The sequence below is a fragment of the Hoplias malabaricus genome, chromosome 17 (assembly GCF_029633855.1).
Source record: "Hoplias malabaricus isolate fHopMal1 chromosome 17, fHopMal1.hap1, whole genome shotgun sequence".
NCBI lineage: Eukaryota > Metazoa > Chordata > Actinopteri > Characiformes > Erythrinidae > Hoplias > Hoplias malabaricus.
In genome coordinates this window covers 27665390-27686134 of record NC_089816.1, presented here as the reverse complement: position 1 = coordinate 27686134, position 20745 = coordinate 27665390, and the positions used below count along the sequence as shown (strand labels likewise).

The 20745-nt window shown below is 40.9% G+C and overlaps 1 protein-coding gene across 1 annotated transcript; it reads left to right on the top strand.

Annotated features, from left to right (window-relative positions):
* The first annotated feature begins 11889 nt into the window (after nt 1-11889).
* fgf16 (fibroblast growth factor 16) lies at nt 11890-20441 on the top strand. Its single transcript, XM_066648444.1, has 3 exons — nt 11890-12691; nt 15599-15702; nt 19098-20441. Exons 1-3 carry the CDS (start codon nt 12424-12426, stop codon nt 19341-19343), a joined length of 618 nt encoding a protein of 205 aa, XP_066504541.1. The 5' UTR covers nt 11890-12423; the 3' UTR covers nt 19344-20441.
* Nucleotides 20442-20745: the final 304 nt, after the last annotated feature.

Genomic DNA, 20745 nt, shown 5'->3' with positions numbered 1-20745 from the left:
AAAGCGAAAGATGATTAAAGATGCTGAGAGAGAAGTCATCGGAGCAGAGCCGTGAGGCTGCAAACTGGCCACGCTTCAGAGTCAGCACTGTGGTCCTGAGGAATGCCTAAAAATAACGGCCATGCAAAAAGATTACTTACATCACCCTCATCTGAACTTTCCACCATAATTATCTAATGTGTCTCTATTTATCATCTAGTGACAGTTCATGGATTTAGGGCAACCTGAGAGCTTTGATTTATTTATTTGAAAAAGGAGAGCCAGTTTCTGCCCTCTAGTGGTCATGAACGGATGGTTACACAGCTCTAAATGCATTTCAGAATGACCTGACATAATAAACATAAAATATGGTACACAAATGTTGAAACACCACCATGGAAGGTTTTCTACAATTGCTAAATTAAGGATATCAAATTAGACACTGTTTGCTTTTTTTAGTTCATGTGCTCAGATATTTGTACTACACATATACATATATATAATGAGTGAATGAGTTGTTCATACATGTTTGTAAAATCTCCATAGGAAAGGAATGACAAAGGAATGGGATGCTCTGGAGGAGGCAAATTTGAGCCAAACTTCACCATGTCAAATAGTCAGCCAGCCAGCATTTGGCTGTGGAGCAATGGAACTGTGTTTTCTGAATTAATGAAGCTGAATCGTTAAACTTTAAAGCCAAAATTTTAGTCAAATATATGTGAGGGACATGAAATACAGGAACATTTTTATGTAAAAGTCCAAATGTCTCTAATGTTTGATAAGCAGTTTGAATATGTTCCTTTAAACTCCCTATTAAAGGAGCACTAGCCAATATTTAAGATATGTGACATCTAGCAGTTACGTAGGGGTATTACAACAACAGTGGAACTGTTTTGGATTCAGCTCCCAATCCAGCCTCTGAAAAAGGAGTACTTTATTTATTTTTGTTTTTCCATAATAATTAACCGTAATAATATACCATCAAAATATTTGTGTTTTCAGGTAACAAACATAATGATGCACTGAATGTGTTTGATTTATAAAAAATATATGTATTTATTAAGTTGAATATACACCATAACCTTTTGTTAAATCATTCCTCTCCACTAGTTACAAACGCTGATTTAGCCTTTAAATTCCACCTTACGTAAAATTAAACCACATGAACCTTTAAACTTTAGTGTAAAGGGGCATAAAGGGTGAATGTTCAACACAGAAATATGATTTTTATTTCTACAATTTGGAAACCAACAATTGCAGAAAAAAAATCACCTCTGGTTTTAGTAACATAATTAATTAATATTAGCCAGATGAGGGCTAATGGACTTTGTGCTAACATTAGCCCTCATCTGGCTTCACAGTCTTCACAGCAACAGTGAAAGATAATAAGGGGAAAAATAATTACACCCTGTAGTGGATTGTATATGTTATTAATGTATTTTATTTTTTAACATATAAGCATTTTGTCCCCATTTTTAGAGTTTAGGGTAACATCATTTTATTAACACGGATAAACATCTGTTGGAGACACGGCCATGAGACACGGCCATGTTTTCATGTTTCATGTTTTCAGCATATAGAAATGTGGCAAAGCGATGCATCAGAAAGGAATAATTGACAGGAGATTCATGTAAACTAGCACAGATCATACAGGTTTTTCAAGCACAAAAAGCTCTTGTGCTGATGCAATTGCAATTTAAATGTCTTCATATTTTCCAGTCCATTTGTACAAATTAGAAAAAACGTAATAAAAACCCCAAAATATCTACTGCACCTTTAATTTTTAATTTTATTTTTTTATTTTTTTTACATTCAGTGCTTACTGCAACCAAACATCATATTCCCAACAGCAGTATGCTCAGGAATGTGTGTACCATACGATCACCATAAATTACAGCCACAGGCAGGAATGTTGACGACATCTTGAGTCCATAAGTGATCACTGTACCTGTTCATTATGTCAGAAGTCTGTGGAGGAAAAAAAAAGAAAGAAAGAAAGAACACAGGTAAAATATTTCCCATGTAGACTGAGTTGTTCAATGGCCATTGAGCACATGTTTGTCTTCAAGAAAGAAAAGAGAAAGAGAGAGAGAGAGAGAGAGAGAGAGAGAGAGAGAGAGAGAGAGGAGGGGGTGACCAGCTGGATTGCCATGTAAATAGTTGTGAAGATAGGTAGGGCCTGGACCAGTTCCAAGGGCTCTACAAAGGCCTTCTAACATCTGTTTGAGACTAGATTCCTGTTCTGTGTTGGAGAAAGAATAACACTCTTGCCTCAGATGCAGTCGCTTTCTCATGATCATGCAAGACACTTCTTTATACAGCCAGGGTCCAGGTTTGAAGTTGACATGATTGAAAATGTCAACACCTCGGCCCAGTGATTACTGAAGATGAGCTGAAGATTTCTTAGCTGCAGTCTGGAGGGATCCTTTGGAGAAGATCCAGTTGATTGTTTTCCACACTTCAAGAATTTATCTCTTCCACCAGTCATTCCACGAATGGTGAGCATTCCGTGGCACGAGGTGTCTGCACGCCAGTGAGCAAGCAGACTCCTAAAATGTGCCTGCTAAAAATGGAACCCAATCACAGTTAATATAATTCATGTAGATTTTCAGGAACTTGGTCCCTTGAATGTTTACTGAGTCTTTCTTGGCCCTGGGGCAGGATGGTTGCACGTTATCCTACAAATCACAGAAATGACAGTTCTAATGTCTGGTTTAGACTCAGAGCATGACATTCCCCTAGATTTCCTCAGACACAGCAGGAAATGGGGCAAACCACAAGTTAGGAGTAGAAACATCAACTCGCAAACCAAACTCTCAAGTGGCCAAGAATGAAACACACATAAAACGTTTAAGTGAGTTGGAGAAAGAGTAGCTGCGGCAGTACTTGGGTGGAACTTTTGGGGGTCGCCTGACACAATCCACCCTCCATACACACAGACCATATGAAACTAATTTGTACAACAAATGTTGATTTTAGACAGCCTTCCTCACGAATTGGTGGCTCGTCAAGAGGCTCAAGCGTCTCCGTTCGTTAAGAGCTTAAGGCAAAATAAACAAATTAATTAATACTATCTACATGTGGCATGGCCAACCTAAGCAGGCCCTTGAAACGCTACACCATTACTTAAATTCACATGCATCTGTCTGTGTCTTCACTCAGCCCTGGGTGTGCATACTGCCTGGCCTTGACTGAGGCCGGGAGGACCACCTGTGTGAAAGGGGAGACCCGGCATGTTATGTCTCTGCAACAGAATAAAATAACACAGAATCCAGCTTTGCAAATAACTCAGTGTGGTGGATCATTTCGCCAGGCACAGCCCTGATACAAAGGTAAAATAAGAACAGATGATATCATACTATGGGATTTGGGGGAGGGGGTGGACTGGCTTTCCCATGCACAGAGTGCACCATGGTTAGTACTAAGTCCTTTATGTGAGGGGCCCCTGCATTGTGGCATCACTTAGGAAGGCCACCCTCACAGCAAACTACAGACAGGTAATAGCAATGTAGTCGTCTCACTAAGGACTTTCCTTGCTTACATATAACAATTTAAAAGACTAATACACTGACATTTCAACTTGTCATGCAAATGACTGTTGAACAACATTTCCTAACACATCACACGCTGCAAAATGGTGGGAGGTACTGCTAAAGCCTATAAGCCTGGCTTTTAAATTTAAGATGATCAACCATTGTATGTGTCTATGTATGAGGAAAATGTGCTCGTTGGGATGTGCATCGTTGCATAACTACAGAAATTACTGTTCAGAGTTGTACAGTTTGGTTGCTGTAGGGAGAAATGACATGTGGAGACTTTCCTTCCTACAGTGGAACAGGAGCAGTCTACTGCTCAGTGTGCTCCTCTGACTCTGCAGTGTTTTATGGAGGGGATGGAAGGGGTTCTTCACGACTGCTGATACCTTTGCCAGCATCCTCCACTCCGCCACCACCTCCACTGGGTCCAGACATTCCAGGCGGGGTGAAATTGTTTTCGTTATTTGATTGCTGTGGTATTTCAGTTGGTTGCTATGGAAATAGTATTTTGGGTGTCCCCGGTTGATGCTGTGGTCCTATAGAGTGTTTCTTTAAGGTTGCTATAGTTGCTTGTCTATGACCAAGGTGTTACAGATTGTTGATATGAATCGGAATAAAAAGGTGATTACAAAGGTGTCTCTGGGGGTTGCTCAATGATGATATGTAGTTGCTTGGCTTTTGCCAGATGGTTTCTTTGGTACCTATAGTTATTTGTGTGTTATTGTTGGTGACTGTTACAAATTATTGTTATTAAAAAAGAGTAAGAACTACTAAGTTATGAACCATATAAACATTGTAAATATTGTATTCAAGTTGAATTTATTTAGATGTAAACACTCCCCAGGACTGAGCTGGCCTAATAAACTTATTGAGTCTGTTGGAGTTCTTTAATGTGATACCAAATGACAATTTTAAAGAAATCCCTCATTGGAGACTAAGGAGAGCTTAGGTCATTTAGGTGGTGCTAAGGATTATCCTAGCATATTCAATTAAGTAAAACCATAAATGATTTGGCAGATTTTATTCAAAGCTACTTACATTTTTAATCATTTTATAGGAGTCTTGCCAAAGGACTCTTAATGGTGACGCCTAGTTATCTTCTGTACTTCACCAAGGACTAGTGGCTAACACTGAATGAGATGAGTAAAGGCCTTTGGTTTTTAGTCTTATAATGGTTTGTTAGCTAAAAGACAGTTCCCAATTCAACACTTGTTGCAGATTGCTGCATTGCAGTTACTCACACTAAAAAAATCATATAACCTGCAGTTAATAAGGACTTAGGTATCCTAGCCAGATTAAAATATGTTGTACAGCATTTTCAAGAGAAATGTTTTGTGATATTTTCAATGCAAAGAACCTCATGGAACTGGCTTATAACTTTATTATATACATGCATACTCACTCACTCATGGTTAGACAGTATGCTCCATGCTGCATGTGGTACAAGTGTGTGTCAATTCAAAGGCTTCAAGTACAGCTGTGTAGCAGGAGGCTTGACATATGTTTTGCATGAAACACAGAGACATTTCTTTATACCCTGGCCACCTCAGTTTAACCTGGCCAAAAAAAAAACAAAAAAAACCCTGAAATTCCTGAAAACCTTATATACGAATGAGGTATTGGTCCCAATTCCCATTAGCAAACGTGCCAAATCTTACTGTCCTACTTCGGGCCTTGTAAGGAAGGAGGTGACCATGCACTGTGGTCATTATCACTGTCCTTTATCCTTCAAAAACCCTCAGCATATGGGAACATTTTCTACTCCTGATATTTTTTTCTTCTCAGCACTCATAAATCCAACATGTCAACTATAAAATATAGCTGACCAGCAACAGATGTATTACACAGGTTTCAAAAAAAGTAAAAACTGATGCCAAGAGCACAGGCTATTCATGTTTAGGTTTTTTCAATTTAGGTTTGCAAGGATGATGCAGATTAATCAACATTTCTCTAAATGCCGATTTGAGCCAATTTGGCTAATTTTCATCTGTAGCCCTTGGGCAGGTAAAAAAGGACATACATACAACAGTACAACACATATACAATACAATAAAGCATAGATTAAAAAAAAATAATAAAGCCAGCTCTTACAAAATGTACATATTGATTACATACTTATGTACAGGCAATGTATTGTTTTGATCTGATGTGTACAGGGAGCTTATTCAAAATGTCAATGGTGTTATACAAAGACTGTCTCTCTAACAGTTCTCACAACATCTCCCTTGGTCACTCATGTGGTTGACTTATTTTCTATTGTTTTCTGTTTAATGAAAGTAGTTAAACAATGCATAGCCAAGCCATGAATCTTATGAAGTTTTTCAGTTAAACGTGTTGTTGCTTTTCAAAGCTGAAAATATCACAAATTAAACATTTACAAAATATAAGCCACTTTTATAAATTAGCTTTTTTAAAAGTAGGAATTTAAGCAATATTTACAAGAATTCTTAAGCCATGGACTTCCAAATATCAGCACAAATGCGTATAGTCTTAATGACTGGGAGAACACAAACCATGGGCCATGGGCCTTGCTATCTCTATGGACTGATGGACCAATTGTGGAAAAAGATGTTCAGCTGTGCACCTACAGCTTGCATAATCTCTTATAGAAAAGCATGAAATAAATTGGGACATTCTGGAGCAGCTGCACATGAGCTCGAGTTCACCTTGCCCAATGTCAACAAGCTAGATGGGTATCAGATCTCTCAGCACTGGGCTGTGGAACAGTGGGACTAAATTGATGAAGCTCATTCCAGTACCTGTGGGATGAACTGCAGTGGATTTTGTAATTCATGAGTGATCAACTGAACATCAGTACTTCACTATGCTAAGTTTTGTGGCTGAAAGCAGTCAAATGCTTACAGAAGTGTTCCAACATAGAGAAGAAGTTGTTACTGCAGCAAAGGGAGACAAATGTCTGTTATTGCCCTGTTTTAAGAAGAAATGTTGGATCAGCAGAAGTCCACAATCTTTTGGACATATATTGTATCTGTAATAAGAGACTGGAAGAACAGGATGTTGGTATGCTTTGGACCGTTTGAGTAGTTCTGTGGCTGCCTCGGTTTGCAATTTTTGGCATTTCGTAATGATTGAAAGACAAATGTAGATGCCATGCCTTTTGTTTATGCTAAACCTGCCAGGATGCTTGCCCAGATAATTGGAAAGTTATGTTTTAGGTAATGAAAACTGTCTGTCAGAGATACCTTAGCATTAGTTTCCAGGCAGTGGTGAAATCTGAAACTGAATCTGCTTGTCTATTTGATGATGAGGATTGGTTCTCTGGCTCTCTTTTGGTCTTTTATGTGAACTAACCCACGGCTCATACAAAAGGCAGTATATCCCACCTTTGACCACAGGTGGGGAACTGTGCTCACAGTTGAACTGAATCCAGAACAGCTTGTTGATTTTTCTACCAAAATATATTTCATGCAACCCATGCTGGACACCAGTTCAATGCTCACTGAATTAAGTGGGATAAACTGTAAACTGTCTTCATTCATCACAAATCAGACCTGCAGTCATTTGTACACTAAAGGTCTGGGGTGTAAACATGCTAAATAGTGTACCATGTTAAAATGGTGTAATATAGTGGTGAACATTTAGATACAGGTAACGTTAAGCATTAAGTGCTGTTTACTCATCGTTAGTTACTTTTTGGGACTAAACACAACCACACGACTTCTGACAGTATAGATTTTCATTCCATTTTGCAACATCCAGCTGTTGCCCTGTGAAGGACTGGCGCCCCCTCCAGGGTGTATTCCCGCATTGCGCCCAGTGATTCCGTGTAGGCTCTGGACCCACCGCGACCCTGAACTGGATAAGCGGTTACGGATAATGAATGAATGAATGAATGAACATCCAGCTGTTGCTTGAGTCTTTCGTTTGCCACCAATCTGAGGATCACTTGAACCTCCTCAAAAGACCTTACAAGCTGACATTGTGAGTGAGACATAAACAAATGTAATCCCTACTGTAACCTGGAGATTTTACAAATGGATGGTATGTGCTGTATGTCTGCATTTTGTCATGAAGACTGAGAATGTGCCATGAGTAAGCAGGTGTTTAAAAAGCCAATTAGAGTCAAGTCAATGTCTGTAGCTACAAAGCAGTGAAAAAGCAACTTTAATAATAAAGTTTTGCTCTGAAATCAAGTGTTTAAATAGGTTGTTTTTCCAATTTTCTGCAATAAAAGCTTCTACCCTTCTGAGAAATTTCAGGTTAGATGTTGGAACATTGCTGTGAAGATGTGTAATGTACCTATACATATGCCAGGTGTTGGCTAGAGGGGAATAAAGCCCTCAATATTGGATTGTGGACAAGTGATACTGTGTTATTTACAGTAATAGATCCTTCACCATGCAGACAGATGTAGACAGTTCATGGACATTTGACCCTCTAAAATCATCCTCACTGTCTCATGGAAATCAAACACGTCCAGTCCCGGGCAAATTACTCTAAAATTTATTAGATCGACATATAATATATTCATAACTGGGGTGACTTGTGTGATTATGAACTAATGATCTATTACTGGTACTTGATGGCTACAGAGAAGTTCCAATATCAAGTCTAAATTCTTTAGTTCCGGCTGCAAAAGGGGACAAACGCAATGATCACCCTTATTTTTAAAATATGCCATAATTTTGCCACATAGCATATTGGAAATGTTTTTATATTGCCACCCTTTTTAAATTTTATCTCAACGAAACCCAAACCAGGTGTGCAGAAATATGAAACAACACATGTTGTTCTTACTCATCCAGGCATCGTTGGGCAAATAACAAGACACGTTTATTTCGCTCTATGGGGTGTTCTTTTGTTTTTTTGCCAGTCAGAAAATGTACCTAGAGGCTGGGGATTTCCTGACATGATAAACACCTGCAACTTTTAAAATGTGTTGCTGATTAAAGCCTTTTATTTTAGACTCCTCATTCTGACACTGATATGTTTCCGTAGCTGATGGCTAATTAAATCTGCCTTTGCCATTGTTTATACTGCATCCAAAGAAAGACATGTAAGGACTCATGGCCTTCAACAGCACATTCAATTCTTGCACAAGTCAGCGCCTGTTTAACTTGGTTTGTATTAAATTAAATACTGAAAATTATAAAGCTCAACTTTGTCCCAGATACTGTTATTTTTCTTTTCTGTTCTGTTCCCATGTGATTTGTTTATTGAATTGGGGCAAAGTGTTTTTTTTTTCCAGGTGCATATGTCCTCCTCATTCACCTTCACTGAACACACGGTATTCTACAGTTGCAGATTGTAGTTCATCTGTTGTTTTACATATTTTGTATTCACCTTGCTTTTACCTTGGTTTTTCAATGATTAGGACCCCACAGGACCACCACAAAGCATTGTTCGACTGGTTGAATCATTGTCAGTACTGCAGTGACTCTGACTGGTGTTGTGTTAGCGCTGGTCTGCGTGGATCAGACACTGCAGTGCTGCTGGAGTTTTAAACACAAAGCCAACAGATGGACTACAGTTTGTAGATGTAAACACACAAAATGCACCTATATGGTCGAAATATTTGTGGACAGCCCTCCTCTTTAAAGAATACAGCTACATTAATTTGGACCCATTGCGGATTCCGTTGTTCAATCATTTACGTACAGCTTGTATATTCTCAGTAAATGAAACTGGTCCCTTTGGAGCAGCCACACATGAGGTTAAGATCACCATGCTCAATGGTAAGTGTTTGCTGGAGGGGTATTCCCCCAGCACTCGGGTGTGGAGCAGTGGGAATGTGTTTTGAAATATTGGAGGTCTTTATCTGATCCAGAACTAATCATGCAAAAACAGTACCTGACTTCACAAATGCACTCACATCTTAATGTCATTCAATTATTGGAAGTAATGTTAGACCAGCAGCTGTCCACAAATCTCCCTATACTGGAGAGATAGGGAGCTCTGCCCTGTGAGGTTTTCACACCAGTCAGAATCACTAAGGGTACTCCATACTCCACAAATATGCAGCCAAGAGCAGCCCTCTGTGGTCAGGAGCTGGCCACACTGATTACAGGCTAGATGACGGTTTCACAAATTGTGGGCTACCACCTCTAACGGCACTGTAGTGTGGAAGGAAAATGTTTCAAACAAACAGACCATAGAGTTTATATATTCTTCTAAATGATGCGACTACGCTCAACATTGGAGTGCTTAAAACCTCTGCACTGTAAAATCCCAAGGATTGCATTAACCTTACAGTATTTTTATGTGTCCTGCTAGACATAAATAGCCAGTCTGGCATAAATAGTGTGTTTAATACCTTAATATCTGACAGTCTAATACAGTGTTATGCAGTATTTTGGCAGCAATGTTTGTCTCATTAATTTTACAGAGCATTTGTTCTAAAGTCGCTAACGAAACCTGCTTTTTCAAATTCCTTCAATCTTCAAGACAAATCATCAAAATGTGATTGGTCTTAATTAAACAGTAAAATCTGCCTCTAGAACATACTGCAGCACCACTGCACGTGGCAGGTTTACAATGATAACGCATTGATAGATTGACAAGCAATTCATTCATTGTCACAGTGGGTCACAGTGAGTTTGGAGCCTACACGTAATCACTGCGCACAAGCCAGGGACACAGCCTAGACAGGGTGCCAGTCAATCACAGGACATCACACACACACACACACAATGTGTGTATAGCAAATCCTTTTGTGGTGTTGGACTGTGAGAGAAAACCAGAGCACCCAGAGTAAATCCATGCAGACATGGGGAGTATACATTAAACTCATAACAGATATCCAAAGTGCAGCTTGAATGCACAACCCCAGGACCATGGAGCTGTATGCCTGTTGCACCACCGTGTAATCAAAAAATGAATAAATAATAAATAAATAATCACTGCCATACTGTTCAATAAATGACTCACTGCTCTTTTTTTTGTACGCAGCATGTGTTGATTGAGTCCTGTAGTGCTGTATCTCTCACTGCGTAGGCCTGCTGGTACTCTGGCCTGTCCTACAGAGACAAGGGTCCATAATGTTTGTGGTAAGACTATGCAGTCTTTCTTATTTCAGGTGAGCTTTTTTTCCACATTTTTATGAAATTCCGTCTGCCTCCCTCCTCCAGACATTCCCTGTGCCGGTCAACTTTAATCAAATACGCCATCAGCATTATTATTTTTCCTCTTTCTTCTAAGCCTGCCGTCTGTAGCAGCTGTTTTAAAACTAGACTGCTGTAGACGAGCACCTGCTTCAGTCTTTAGTCGAGGAGGGAATTTAAGAAAAAGTGCAGCTCAAGCAAACAGTACAGGGTATCTGTCTTTACAAATGGACAGTATTAAAGCACACCTTCCTGTTCTTTAGTCTAATATCTGAAGGAAGCGGGAGAGTAAAAGGCTCAGCATTAAGTACAGCAATTTGTGTGTGTGTGTTTTCACTTCAAACATTCACTCCTCATTTTATGGGATGGGATTTGCCAGTTCTTAGATGTATTCTAGTTGCTAGGTTTTAGTCCTAGCATTATCTCTTGGTCTTTTTCCCCTCATTGGTTGAAGCTGGATTCAAGATGAGCATAGGCTTTGGGTGAGTTTGTAAAAGAGCTATTAGTAGAACCCAGGTGCCTATAGCAGTTGTGGACAGTAACTCTCATATGAGGGCCACAGCATAAAGTATGACCCATCCTGGTCCCCCCACTGACCCTGGAGGGCCAACATTTGATCCATGGTCAAACTTGCTGGTACCTGGCTTGGATGCTTATATGTGGCCCTCATGTGTGTGTTTATTTGTTTACATATGGGTATTTTTCACATATATACATCCAGGCAGTTAGGGAATTTTTTATTCTTCAATCCCTGACCTCATCCCCCTCTTTCCTAAGTTTTCAGAATTGTGTAATTTGGGTATTCACATAATTTCATGTCTTTTTTTTTTTGGCGGGGGGGGGGGGGGGGGGGGGGGGTTTGAGGGTGGTGTTTGTTAGGACACCAGTGGGTTGTTTTATTTTTCTTCAGATCTTTTTCATTTCTGGGGTTTTTTTCTGCATACATATTTGTTTCTTTTGAGTCTTCCCATTTTCTCTCTCTCTGGTCATTCTCCATCATGCCTGATTTTCTCTCTTTCTCTCTCTCTCTCTCTCTCTCTCTCTCACACACACACACACACACTCTCCCTCTCTCTCTCTCGCAGCAGTGCAGCTGAGCTCAAGTTAAAACGCGTTCAGCTCTAGTAAGAGCAGCAGCTCTTCATCTCCTCAGCTCTTCTTCAGCTCTTCTCTCCGCTGACACTGCTGCGTGCGGCTGAGGACGCCAGCCAGGCGGGGCCTGCCTGTCACTCTCACATTAGATAATGCTCCACCGGCGGCTATATAAGCGGCCCATTCAACCTCCGAACAGCCACATTAGTGGGTGATGAATAGCGCTGGACGGAGGGCTGACCTCGGGATGTTGTCAAATCCGGCTCAAGTTCAAGTGCTTTCAAGAACTAGAGACAAGATGGACGCAGTGGGAATAACGCTGTTTTGTTTACTTTTGTTTTCTTGTCGACAGTGAAGGGGGTCATTTCAGATTACGACATAATAAAGTCCAGAGCAGTGCCAAATACAGGTTTTTATAGTTACACAGTTTTTTCTTTTTTTTTTAACGCTGTTAAATTTTTAAAATTAAAATAAGACTTTATCCAGCAGTGCTCACCTGTGGCTGGTGAATAACTCAATTTCAAATCCAAACACCCTCAGTTTACGACACAGCTACCAACGTCAACCGTTGCTTTTGGTTGTTGTGGCTGCGGGTGGTGAGAAGCCGAGCCCGGCTCAGAGAGAGTCTGGGTTTATAGAAGTTTCCGCACTCTGTCCCGACTCTGTTCGTGAATGCGGTGTTTCCGACGCGGCTCGGAGGCGGCCGGTCCTGACTCTTCTCTCGGTCCTGAGTGAGTGACTCTCCCGCGGCGGACATGACGGAGGTCGGAAGTTTCCTAAGCTCCATCGATGTGGATTTACAGAGCTTCGCTTTCGGGAATGTGCCGCTGGCGGACTCGCCCGCGGGGCTGAACGAGCGCCTAGGGCTCATCGAGGGGCGCCTGCAGCGCGGCTCCCCGCCGGACTTCGACCACCTGAAGGGCATCCTCCGCCGCAGACAGCTGTACTGCCGCACCGGCTTCCAGCTCGAGATCCTCCCCAATGGCACCGTGCACGGCACGAGACAGGACCACAGCAGATTTGGTGAGGCGCGCGCTTTAACGCACGTTCTGCTTGTAATATTGCCATAGGGCTGACGGGCGGTGGGCACCCGGGGGGTCTCTGAAAGGAAGAGTTCTTATAGTGTCCGTAGGGACGCCCTGTGTTATGATCTAGTTCGGATATAGACCAGAATAAATCTGTGTATTAGGTTGGCTCCTCACAATGTTCAGAAAGTTCATGCATCAGCGTAATCGGTGTTAAACGTACGTATCTAGACGCTTGTACGTGTCTAGAGCAGAACAGACTGATTTGTTCGGAAGGTGTATCAGAATCTTCAAGGTTAAATATCACGTTTATGAATCAGGGTCTTGAGGTTTACATCAATCAGCCAACACATTAAAACGACCTCCTTATTTCTACAATCATTAAACATTTAATTATATCTGCACTTTGTAGTTCTATAATTACAGACTGCAGTGCATCTGTTGCTCCCAAATAGCATTTTTTATTTTTGGTTAGTGGATTATACCATTCTCGAGGCTGCAGGGTGTGTTATGTTGCTATGGATTAGATTTAGCGCTACTGGGCTTTTTAAACCCTTCAGTGTCACTGCTGGACTGAGAATAAACTATAGGACCACCATAAGTTGCTGTCTCTGATTTTACATCTACAAGGTGGATCAACAGTGTAGCTGTGTCTAATAAAGTGAACAATGACAGTGTTTAAAAACTCCAATAGCAACACTGTGTCTGATCCACTCAGACCAACGCAGTACACATTAACACACCCCCCACCACGTCAGTGTCACTGTAGCGCTGAGAATGATTCACCACGCAACTTATATATACACTGGGGTGGTCCTGTGGAAGTTATAGCTCTACAAAATACAACAATGCGGCCAGCGGAGCTAATTAAATGAAAATGAGTGTAGGAACTAGGTTGTAAAGTTAATGTTTGGGCGTATGAGTATATGATTGGATCCGACAGTGAAGTTATATCACTCTTGTCTAAAGATAAATGTATTTTCAGTAAGGATCTATACATCATATTGAATATCAATGCTGTCCAATGAAAAACATGTATCTCAATTTGTGGATTTTTAGTTTTACTACATCATCTGAACTCAACAGCTGTCCTTCACACTGTGTGAAACTCTCATGATGAATGGATCATTAGAAATACCACAACATTACTTGGAATACCATCTTTTTACATTGACTTCAATTGAAAGCTAAGAAAGTTTTTTCCCTCTCCTGTAAAATGTACTATTTTGGGAGATACTTGTTTTTAATTGGACAGCGATGATATGAGAGTCCTCAGACTGTTATACGATGATTGTATACAAAGATCACTAGGTTTATATCTAGCATTAGACCAGTTTAATATATCAGGTTTGTAAATTAGGTTCTTTTAATGCATCTGACGCTTTGTTTATTAGGTTTGTAGATGAGGGCTTTCAGGTTTAAATCTAGTTTGGATGTCAGAGTAGATTGGTATGCCAGAGGAAAAGGTTGAGATTACGCAGAACAAATGAACTCAATGCCACTGGAAGCCAGGAATGAAGCTGTGAGGGGAGGCAGGTGCAGAACAAGCAAGCAATGGTGGGCTGTTGTTTTTTTGTTCATATGTCTTCAAAGGACCCAAGCACACACACGCTATACTAATTATACCATTAATATAAATCATTCATAGGGTGGTTAGCATTAGGAGCGGTAAACACATGAGGTCAGGGCGCAGCCATGCGAGGCTGAGCGTTTCTGTTATCCATAGTCATCCTGCAGGTGCAGTCCTGCTTGGGGAAGGCTGGAATAACTCTAAATTAAAGCATGACCACTGTGGAATCCAAAGAAGTTTAATGCTCGTCTTTCCAGCCAAAAACAAGCGGTTTTACTGGATTGGGTGGTCTGAGCATGTTTCTGGCACCCCCACACCCCCACCCCCCACAAAACACACACATACTCATGCGCAAATTCAAGGCAGACATTGGTCTGATGGCTTTCATTAAATACATATGAAGCACCATTCTAGCTACAGCATCCAAAATTGGTGCGACATCTTCATTTGTTGGTGTTGCTGCACCTGTCTGAGGGAGACCTGCAGTATTACAACGTAATTCTGCAGTTTAGATCTTGACTAAATCATGTAAACGGGCATGACACTAGGAAGCCAAAACATTGCAAGCAAGAAGTGCATGTTTAGGGTGTGATTAGTCATTTTTAACTAGGGTAAGGGCTCATAAATCCTAAAACCTCAGCAGATTCTAGGAAGCAGCTACTGCATATATGAAACAATGAGAGGCAAAAGAAATAACATTGATTTTGGGAATGTATCTATATTATAGCCTATACATTGTCCTCAGCTGCTCTAATGAATCTTTCTAGTAGCTGATTAAAAAGGCATAACGTCCACAAGTTAGTAAATATCATTATTATTGTGTTCTCATCATGGACAAAAACAAATACGTCTTACAAATGCTTTTTTAACATCTATGGAAAAGCACTAAATAAAATAGGTCAATGTGCTGCTGCTCCAGGGTGCCCTAAGGTCATCAGGAGCAGTGGCCCTGCATTCTCTGGATTCACAGAACTCAACCAGCACAGTGGATGAGTTGGAGTGGTGTTTGGTTATCCAGAACTAATCACCCCTACCACTACCTTACAGTGCTAAATGCAACCAAATCCTTACATCAAAGTTCCAACATCCCTTCTGAAACATACTCAGAAGAGATGTACATGCAGAAAAGTTGGACAAAGTACCTATTAATGCTCTTCATTTTACATGAACTGTTAGAATGCACAGCTGTTCTTAGCTGTATAGTGTAGGTTACAACATGTTATTTTATTTTTTATATTTTAATACAAAGTGCATGTTGCAATCCGTCCACATATATCTTCATTAGTTATGCTTTATAACCAATGCTGTTTCAAAAATGTTTTCCCCCCATGTCAGGAATCCTGGAGTTTATCAGTCTGGCCGTGGGACTGGTCAGCATAAGAGGTGTGGATACAGGCCTTTACCTGGGAATGAATGAAAAAGGAGAACTCTATGGGTCGGTAAGTCAAACCCATGTTGCCTCAGTATTTACCATCACAAGCTCTGACTTAAAAAGGCAACTGTATAACTACAGTTTAAATGATAGCATTACATGCACCAGTCCTTGATCTATAGCCTCCCCATATAGCGCAGACGTGAAACACTACGAACCAGACAAAACAAGAGATGTTTCCCATTGTATCACACCATCCGACCTCCGAAATAGCTCTGCACTAGCCACAGTGGGGGCCCCTTAAGAGGTGGACGTCTTCGTTACCTTGTTTTTGTGTACTGAGCTTGAGGAAGACATAAGCTTTGTGAAAGGACCCTACATCCTAAATTAGAAGGACTGCCTCTTCATTTTGTTCCATAGTCACCAAAATATTTACATATTTCTTAGGTACACATGAAGCGTTTAGAGTACACACATATTGGGGATATATGGCCTGCGAGTGCTCTAGGTTTCTTGTATACTCTGGCACAGTCACACGGGCAAAGATGCTTTACTTTGGTTGAGTGCTCAAATAGTAACACAGATGGATGTGCTAGAAATTGACTTACTTTTTGGGTCCTAGTATATGCACAGAGCACCATTTATAGGAAACCTTCTCCCACCCCCACCCCTCAACTTTGGGAGACGTATGCTATCGGGTTTCGACGAACAATAAGCCCAGGCCCTCACCAAGTGTCCGTGGATCTTGAGAGTCAGAGTAAGCTTATTACAGGCAGGGAGGGGAAAAATGACTTCACATGTAACGTGATAACGTCCTATTAAAAATCACAGAGCACTGCAGTCATGGGTCAGCATGCAATCACTCTGCAAAATCAGCAGACATGCAGGCTGGAGGTGTCTGGAGATTGATGCCTGTGTTCATCAACTGGGGCCAGTGTAAGGCAAACGTCCAGCAAGGAACACTTAACCAAAAATGATAATATAGCTACTACAGAATAAAAACTAACAAAGTCGTTATGTCATTCTAGATGAAAGTCAGGTTGAATCTTGTTAATTGGTCTAACTCAGCTTCCATCTATTCTTAGGCATAGTAGCATTTTTTTTGGGTCCAACCTCTAAGGAGTTCATTTGCACTTTTTCTCTAGCAGTCAGTGTTAGGATATCCTATGCCAAGTCATGTGCATTGAGCTGTATTTTACTGCAATAAAGTCTGCGATATCACAGCAGGGGTCTAGATCTCTAGCAGTTAATTGACAGAAGTGTTACTGAAATAAAATAGAAGCTGTTTTTTTTGTTTTTGGCTGGGGGAGAGAAGACCACTCCTGGACACAGCCACTCTGAGGGCGGGTAGACTAACTATTCACCAAAATCAGAGAAGAGTGTCATGGGCAAGTGTGACCCGAAGAGGTTCACGTCTCCAAAATCCTGTAGCCATGGTCAGAAAACCCAAGCAACATAACTAACATGAAAAACAAAATGGAGCACTTTGAGAATTTATCGCTTGTAGAGGCATAATGCTACAAGTATGACGACATCTGAAAAATAATGAAATTGGCTTTAAAATACAAAAATCTCAGGTTGAATCCCATTTATTAATTTAATTCAAGTGTTATTGTACCCCTTCAACCGCATGGTTAATATTTTCCAGTATGAAATGGAACAACCCTTCAAGAGTCTGATAAATCATCAGAACACAAAAAGAGCAGTACTTCAACAGTACTCTGCTGCCAGTCTGCAGTGATATCAGAGCTTCAAACGTAATCGTAGTTCAGTTTAGGGCATCATCCTTTCAAAGGCGTTCCATGATTACATAATATCACTGAAGCTGAATTCAGCTGCTTATTCAGCAGTTTTTGCTCAAGACTTCCATTTCCACTTTAAAATGTTGCAGTAGCCCCTAGTGCTAGAATGACCTTACTTCAGCATTTAAAGGGACATTGGCCAACTACTAGCAATGATTTATGCTTGTTATGAAGTAAAGGGACTGCACTTAAATTACGTAAAACTAAGGCTATTACAATAGAGTTTTGAAAGGAGAAAACACTAAAATGTGATTCATTCTTAGCCCTTTGTTTGAAGTGTCAGTTCCAAGGGGTATATAGCCCTACCTGTCTTTCCCAACAAAAATAGGCAAAATGTAGGTGTAGGGTTTTGTGTAGGCAAAGGGATGCTCTAGATATTTAATTTTTTCTAGTAAATTGAGTGACGCTTTTGTCTTCATTGCTTGGTTTAATACATCCTGGTTTGATTGCTTCCCTCAAGTCCACACACTCACCTTATGTTCAAGTGAGTATACTGGCTAACACAAATTTCTTTGCTTGACACTTGCACATGTTCGCAGATATGCAGAGTTGGATCGTCCTGGAAGTATAAACCAGCCATAAGACAGAAATAATTGATCACAGGGTTCTGTTATTGAACAGTGTAATTAAAGAGTCATATATTAATTACTTGCACCTCTACTGTGTTTATCCTGGCCCATCTTTGACCAACTCTCTCAGCCAAGCACTTCATCAATTCTTTAAGTGACTTCTAAAACAGGCTTTATCTTATAGAGTTCAGCCATCTTAGTCAGCCTTAATGAACTGCTTTGACACCAAGACTTGAACTAGAGCCATCGCATGACTGCTCTTTGGCAGGAAATATGATGTAGCCCCAATGTCCTCTATTGTTCTCAGCAGCGTAGTCGGCCAGCAGAGGTTCACCTGCTGAACCCAGAGTGATTGCTCATCGAGGCCTGTCAGTGGTGTGCTAGTAGCAGGCCACACAGGCGCTTACTCTGGCTGCTGTGTGCACAGGCCGGGCCCGTTGCGTCACAGGGGGAAACAGACTTCTCTTCGCAGACAGAAAGGTTAACAGGTCCGAGGAGTGATTTTGGGTGTAAACTGAAAAGCCTGCTGTAATGGCTTTCCCTTTCTCTCTGGCGCAACAAGCACCTGTCGACTGGCCTGGAATAGTTTCCACTCATTCGCTCTAGAGATACAAGGGTAAACTGTGCCGTGAGAAAATGCTGCCGCCACTCACCCCTCCCCCACCCTCCCCACCCCATTCCTTCCCGTGGAGTTTATGGACGGAAAGGACAAATTAGCTCAGGAACCTGAAATCTTAGGCAGTGGTTCTCATTAGTCCCTATAATGACCATAGCCTGCTATTCAAATATATGGAGGCTACTATGCTATGACCTCAAAAAAAAAAACCCATTGAGATCTATATTTCTACTGGGAATAGAAACAATCAGCACTGAAACTCGACTTACTGATTAGACGAGCCAATACAATATGATTATAATATATCAAGGAAAAGATACATTTCCCTACACAAGGGCAAAGGTTATCATTATTATTATTATTTTTTGGATAAACATTTCAAACAGCCTTTGTGCAAGAATTCAGTGTACATTATTTCCCCTCCAACACTTTAAAGACTTAATGCTCTTTCTGCTCCTGTCTGGTTTCCTTGCAGAAAAAGCTGACAGCAGAGTGTGTGTTCCGCGAGCAGTTTGAGGAGAACTGGTACAACACGTACGCCTCGACGCAGTACAAGCATGCAGACACCGGAAGGTACTACTACGTGGCCCTGAACAAGGATGGGTCGCCTCGAGAAGGCGGGAGGACTAAAAAGCATCAGAAGTTGACTCACTTTCTACCAAGGCCTGTGGAGATTGATAAGATACCACAGGCTTACAGGGACTTGTTCCAGCACAGGTGACCAGAGCTCCAGCCAGTGCTGCAAAAGGAGTGTCAAGAGGGGGAAGGAAATGGGGATTGGATGGAAAGGGATGGACAACAGGAGGGCTTACTGAGACCCTCCCTCTCTTCCCCTCAACTGTTTAGATTTGCCTTCTGGTCCAAAGCGAGGAGTCCCTCTCCAGCAGTGACTGAGATAAACAGTACGTGTGTGTTCCTGGATGGCTCCGTTTCCTCTCCTTAATGGGTTTTAAACCACAGAGCAGAGAGGACATTCCTCCCACCGTTACCAGTGCCAAGAGGTGTCCGATTGAGAGGTGTTGACTGTCACGCAACTGCTTCATCCAAAGACAGTCATGAGCACAAATATAGTACATCTGCTAAAATTCTCAAGAAGCCACTAGTGATGGAAAGTGAACCACTTAGGGGGCATGCACTTGTTGATGGGAAGGAAAAAAGAAAAAAAAAAAAAAGAAAAAACCTCTGGCTTCAGTTCTTGTCTTGGCAGTTACGGTAGCACTTAAATGTCTTAAACATGGAGAAAGGAGTCTGCTCACGTCCACAGACCAGGTTAAAAACTCGGACACTGAAACTTTGTTTCTGCTAACTTGAATGCAAACGACAATCAAGCAAAGAGCACTAAGTCTGTAATTAATGTCTTTGTAAGCTTACGCTCACCTTCTAAATAGGCGTGTGCAGACAGAATTGCTAAGGGACCAGGGTGTTGACTATGTGGAGAAGATTATGGGAATACAGTACTTACCTGACGGGCTTAGAACCATGGTGAACGAGGATGATTTCTCACCAAGTATACACCATAGAAACTCTGTAAATGCAGAAATGGGCTTTTCAGACAAATGTACATGTAAGGGCACTTGCGAAGTGAGAGGTACAGCTAAGTAATAAAACTGGCCATCGTATACTGAAACAATAAATAATCACTGATGAAAAAGAAAAAAAAACAAAAAAATAAATAAATAAAAAACAAGAGGACTGCAGGGTTTTAAGGCAAAGGCCTAAAAGACCACCAAAGAGGAACACACATGAGGGCAGAGTGGAAGAGACCATCTCCAGTGTGAAACTCTGGGAGATAAATGAGCACTTATCACCACTCTGTGAATCCACTCCTTTTCTTTTGAAGGTTCTGGAATAGTTTGCCTGTTGAAAGGAGGAACAGAAAGCACTCACTGCAAAAAAAAAAAAAAAAAAAAAAAAAAAAAAAAAAATTCATGTATCTGTTAAAAAACAGAGGAAAGCTGTGGGTTATGCAGAATGGCTGAGTGGACTGTTGGTTGGCCAAGAAGTGACTTGTAATGTTCAGGCTGTCAGGAACATTATTAAAATGCAAGTGGCAGGTGTAAATATGGATGAACCTATTTATAAAGATGTACAATATATTTATTTTCTACATATAAAGTATAATT